The sequence below is a fragment of the Hyalella azteca genome, unplaced genomic scaffold (genome assembly GCF_000764305.2).
Source record: "Hyalella azteca isolate HAZT.00-mixed unplaced genomic scaffold, Hazt_2.0.2 contig10761, whole genome shotgun sequence".
Taxonomy (NCBI): Eukaryota; Metazoa; Arthropoda; class Malacostraca; order Amphipoda; family Hyalellidae; genus Hyalella; species Hyalella azteca.
Genome location: NW_025940784.1, coordinates 138,231 through 143,888, shown reverse-complemented (window position 1 = coordinate 143,888; position 5,658 = coordinate 138,231). Strand labels below are relative to the sequence as shown.

Below are 5,658 nucleotides of genomic sequence, written 5' to 3'. Positions count from 1 at the left end.
CCGTGGAAGAAGAGGGAGTCGCTGCACGCCAAGAGAACATCGTGAAATTATGAGGCAAATAATTTGTAATTTGTTCGTTTCAATCGTTAATTAAGTATCGTTTCAATATTATTCGATATTACTGCCAAAAAGAATAAATTAAGTTTATTAAAAAAGTAATAAATGAAAATTAACATTATTCCTGTCCATTACAAAGATCATCATTTTATTTTTATAACCTAGATTAGAAACCGTTTGTAGCAAGAGTAATTGTCCGAATAGATAAAATTTACTAACTCAGCGGTGGTGAGGTGACTTCCCACCAAGGTACGAACGAGGGTGGAGGGGTGGCAGAGACCCAAAAGGAAGTTAGGGACGTGGTTGTCCACCGAGTTGTTGTTGTAGTTGTAGCTTTTGGAGTCGTAGTTGTGTGAATTTCTGCGTTGTTGGGCATAGAATGGTGGAGATTATTGCGAAAACGATTCATAACAACAATAAATGATAGAATATGAATTGTGAAACAATGAATATTTTTATTCGCTTTTAATTTCATTTCTATCATCAAGCGACAACTCGGATATGCTCACCGAAGAGCGTGAAGGAGAGCGCATCGCTGCCCCTGGCGTTGCGCGCCTCGCACTTGAAGCCTCCGAAGTCTGCGCTCGTGACGGCGCGCAGGAGCAGCGAGCTGCGCCACCGCAGCGGCTAAACCAACGGCACAATATACATCAATACAATAAGGCGAGTAGGCATTTTGATGAGCCCATGGTCATGATCCAAGCTAAAATTAAAAGGGTTTCTTCTACTTTTAATCAACGATTTAAGCGAGGACCACCATGGTTGTTGCATTACAACAACCATGTTTTCATCGTACATTCCAGAGAGTAAATACACTGGTAAGTCGATGGTAATATTCCTAATTAATTATTCCATGGTCTCTGCTTCATTTAATTTACATTGCGTACTCAAGAATTGGAATCTAGCTTAAATCAGGAAATTATGATATTCAGATCAAATATTATGTTAAAATTACCTTTATCTGCATTTGTTAAACAAACTAAAACTATTCACTGGAACTATCATCCAATTGAATTTTGTGGAACTACGGGGTAACTTGAAATGGGCTAACAACAGGTCAGATGCCAAGTTTAGCAACTATAATTTATCAAACCTATACGAGATATGTACGTGAGCATTCATGCATACATTGGTGTTTACACATAAGCGTCTGATGCGGGCATTAGTATTATGCCAAGTAACAACCTCCCTTCATCGGGTTGAAGGTTTTTTAACAACTTCGTAGACGTATCGGGGTCAAAAATTTTTATAGAGCTTGCATTAACAAATTATTGAGGTGTTGACATTTGTTGAAATATCGGAGCAGCCCAAGAAGCAGATTTCAATAACACGTTTGAGGTTTTCTGAGAGTGGATGAAACTTTTAATGCAGGGCTTTATGTGGATGCCTTCGAGGGAGAGTGACCTGGAAAACTTCCCACGGATTTCTTATGAAGGAGAAAAAATAATATTGAAATACGCAAGCTAATTCAGCGTTGGAATGGAAAATGTTTAATTTTATGTTGATCGATGACATTGCACGAGATCCAAAGTGATTATTGGCCAGATCAAACTACATGGAAAGTTTTTTTTCAACGTGTTAAAATAGTAGTTTATTATTCATGAAGTACGAAATCAGTAGATCAATGCCTTTCTTAATAAAAACTTTTGAATATATGGCTTCTTATGTCAGCATCGGGTGCAAAAAAGTTTTATATCCACAATCTTATATTCTTAAATACACATATCTGACTAATAACTTATTATTAAATATAACTAACTAGAATAAGCCCGATAACTATATATTTAACTGATATAGATAATCCTAAATAACTTCCAACATCTAACTAAATAACTTATTCTTAAATTCATAATATTTATTTATATACATATTTATTTTATACATATCAATTTATTTTGAGCATATTTTTAGTGAGCATATTTATTTATAAATATATTGGATGGAACCAGGTCCCGTATTGTGAATATCAAGTGCCGCTCCGAGTTGGTGGATCATGACTGTCAAAGAAACGGGATGGTATACTTTAAGAAAGATTAAAGTCCAGCAGAAGAATGAGACTTATTAATATAATGACAAATGTTAATTATCGAAAATTACTTAAATGTTAATTTATGTTCTTATCTGAAGTTTCGCGTTTACAACGGCCTTAATTGAATGAACAACTGTCAGTGCACTGTTTAATTTTACTACCGTCACAAATATAAGTAATATATTACATCTTATGTCCAACTAAATTATTGTCTCTACCTGCAGTTCCTCGTTGACCACGGCCTTAGTAGACTGAGCAACTGTCAATGCAATGTTTAATTTTACTTCCGTCACAAATATAAGTACGACATTACACCATATATCCAACTAAATTATTGTATTTACCTGCAGTTCCTCGTTGACGAAGGCCACCCTCGGGGACTCGGCGACGACTCTGTCAGCGGCGTCGCGCCACGTGAGCCGCGCCGCGGGGTGGGCGGAGAAGCTGCACGAGAAGCGCGCGTCGCCCCCCAGCACGGCGCCCACGCGCACGCTGCTGGGGGGATCCAGCACGGGAGCGACTGGGGAGGAGGCAGAGGTGGGTCATGGGGATGAAGCATGAATTATTCAGTGAATAGATCATGGGGAGTGGTGAAGGGGTGTGAGTAAACAAACGCATCCTGAGTGAGCTGGAGAAATGTAACCTAATGATATTACTAATAAACGATGAGCAGCACGCGCTTGCTGACGCTGCAACACTCACAGTTGACGTTGAGCAGCACGCGCTTGCTGACGATGGGCGGGACGCCGTTGCTGGCGATGCACAGGAAGGCCCCCGCGGAGCTCCGCTGCAGGGGACCCAGACGAAGCTCCCGCCCCACCCACTCGTCTGTGAAGAGTTCACGAGCAGAACAAGGAGTGATGAAAATCACCAATTAATAAACTTTTGGAAAAATAAAGAAAATATACCAAAGTTCACTCCAATAATACTTTAATTGCAATATTCTTCCTGCCGCCATCTTTGGTCTCACCGGCCGTTTTGCCTCCGCTGGAGATTTTTGCGCTGTCCTCCCTGACCCAGCGGATGGACGGCTGAGGACGACCGCGTGCGTCACACGTCAGCGTCACGTCCTGGCCTTCGTTGGCGGTCACGTCGCGGCTGCTTCCGTCGTCCACAATAACGGGAGGCACTGCAGATGCAAAATGGGCACAAGAAGCAGTAGAAAGAAACCTTAATATTTCTGATATCCTAATCTGCTGCCATGAATGTTATACGTATAGACGTGAGCCATACTGTAAACGCTTCAAAAATGATACCACCGCAAGACGAGAGATGAAAGGGAAATTTTTATATCCTTGTATGGTTAGTTGGATTTTCTTAAAAATAACCAAGCAAACAAAAAGTGGATTTTCATGTTATAAACAGCAAAAACATGAAATGAAAACCTGGAGACGGTTTATATGTTTTTTCCACAATAGCACAGTATCTGTCATAGAAAAAAAGCAAGCAAATTTTTATTAGTTTATCGTATATTTGCAATCAGAAACTCTCGAAATTTTTTTAACGTGTAAGCAAGAGCACAACGAGGGTATTTTTCATTGAAAATACGAATCCTATACGAATACGAAATACGAAATCTAAAAGTGACAAATTCTGAACGAATATTCTCGAGTTTGAGACACTAATGAATACCAATATCATGTTTGCTTTATTAAGTTGTTTCATTCCAACATTAATTTCCGAGATATTTCATTCAAAAACAAATAAACACACAGAATTTCGCTCTAAATATTTTTTGTCTCTCTGCGAAAATGTCCTTTTAAAAATGAACTCCAGGCAGCACAAGACGCAAGCAGCGGATTTTGAGGCGGGCGGCCGCAACTGGCGCTTGAGATAAACTCGAGCGATTGAAGGCTAACGGACGTGAAAACGAAGGGATTTCTTCGGGCAGTGAATGAGGAGCTTGAGCTTTTCTAGCCGTTAATAAGCTACGAGTTTTGATGAGGTGAGAAGGAAGAAATTCAAGATTAAAAAGCAAATTACCACTGCATTGGTGGAGATATTGACACTAGGAAACTTGTATTGTTACAATGAAAAATTGCCCATTATTGTAAGTAAGGGTTGGTCCTTTTTAGCGCATTTTCTCATTTATGGAAAAATGCCCTATTGTGCTCGCCATGTCCGTCTGTCTGTCCGTCCGTCCGTGACCTCAAGTTTTCGTCGACGAGAAAATGCGCTCTCTGTCACTCACTGCAGTGAGTACTGAGTTATATTTTTTAACATATGCTTTGATTCGAAGATGTTGTCTGTTGTCATTGGATGTGGAAACAATGGTTTTTTCCAGCTCAATATTGGTGCACAAAACTCATGCGGTATGTGCACCGGTGTTTTAGACATTGACGTTGAGCTTGGCGTTTAACCGCTCTCTTATCGCAACAGGTAACGAAGGATTTGACAGACATTTACCCGCCGCAGTATCATTTTTTATTCGACCGTCGTTCGCACATACATTGAGCACTTGGATTGAACCGCCATATACCGACCACAATGAGCACTAGTATTCGACCACAGAGAGCACCAAGAATTGATCGACATCATGAGCGCCAGAATTGGATCGCTGTCACCGGTAATTTTATACACCTTGAACTGACTGCCATTTACCGATCACATTAAGCAATATGATTGGACTGCCGTTCATCGATGTAGACAGTTGTCACGGGCTGAAGTGAACAAAAGGGATTTGACGGCTTCGCACCAACCACGTTGAGGACCAGAATTACACTACTATTCATCAAGCACATTGAGCAGCTGAATTCGATTGCTGCTCACCGACATCATTGAGCAATAGAATTCAAATGCTACTCACCGACCACATTGAACATCAGAATTTAACTGTTAATAACCGACCACATTGAGCACCAGAATTACACTACTACTCATCAAGCACATTGAACATCAGAATTCGACTGTTACTCACCGACCACATTAAGAACCAGAGTGTGCGTGAGGGTTGGCTTGGTGTTGAGCTGGCAAAGGTAGTCACCCTCGTCCTTCTCGGTGACGCCGTCGATGCTCAGCACAAAAGTTTGTCCTTCCCTCGTGGCTGAAATGCGCGGATTCTTGGTGACGACCTGAGATCCTGTGGCTAAAACAGCGCGCCTCGTAGCGCCTTTGTGGATCCAGGCCATCTAATAGTAGAAGACGACGCAAAGTACGATAGTACCGGAATCTATTTATGATATCATGGCGTCTACTGTTTAAGAGTCTTTGATTCAATGGCTTTGCCTTGATGGGCAATTTCTTCTGTTTGTGTGCGATAAATTTACGCGTTTTCTTCCAATTAATGGCATGTTTCATCAGCGAAATTTATTAGGGACCTTCTGGATTTTTGATTATTCATTAAATTTTGAAAAAATATAAGCTAATTTTATTTTATGCTAATCACCTTATAGTGCTGCAAATTATCGACGGTGCAGTCCAGCCTCGCGTGCCGCCCTTCTGCCACTGTTAAGTTCCTGGCCTTCGATACGAACCGCGGCTCGTTCAGTGCCACGCTGCTCGAGCCTGAAGGACCGGACGATATACATTCTTTAGGGCCATGAATATATCCATTCTTGAATGAATTCTCCATT

The 5,658-nt window shown here is 40.9% G+C and overlaps 1 protein-coding gene across 1 annotated transcript; it reads right to left on the bottom strand.

The window, feature by feature from the left end:
• Positions 1 to 2,741: 2,741 nt before the first annotated feature.
• LOC108680827 (protein amalgam-like) lies at positions 2,742 to 4,966 on the bottom strand. Its single transcript, XM_018169741.2, has 3 exons — positions 4,930 to 4,966; positions 3,057 to 3,215; positions 2,742 to 2,914 (listed from the first exon to the last, which is right to left on the bottom strand). The coding sequence occupies exons 1-3, from the start codon at positions 4,964 to 4,966 to the stop codon at positions 2,742 to 2,744; spliced, it is 369 nt and encodes a 122-aa protein (XP_018025230.2).
• Positions 4,967 to 5,658: the final 692 nt, after the last annotated feature.

Excerpts from the sequence above, each read along its gene's own strand:
- LOC108680827 (XM_018169741.2), bottom strand. The coding sequence starts at position 4,966 with ATGAGTAGTAGTGTAATTCTGGTGCTCAATGTGGTCG. Across the intron at positions 3,216-4,929 it reads TCTGGTGCTCAATGTGGTCG|TGCCTCCCGTTATTGTGGAC; the intron begins GTTATTAACAGT and ends TTGCATCTGCAG. Across the intron at positions 2,915-3,056 it reads CAGCGGAGGCAAAACGGCCG|ACGAGTGGGTGGGGCGGGAG; the intron begins GTGAGACCAAAG and ends AACTCTTCACAG.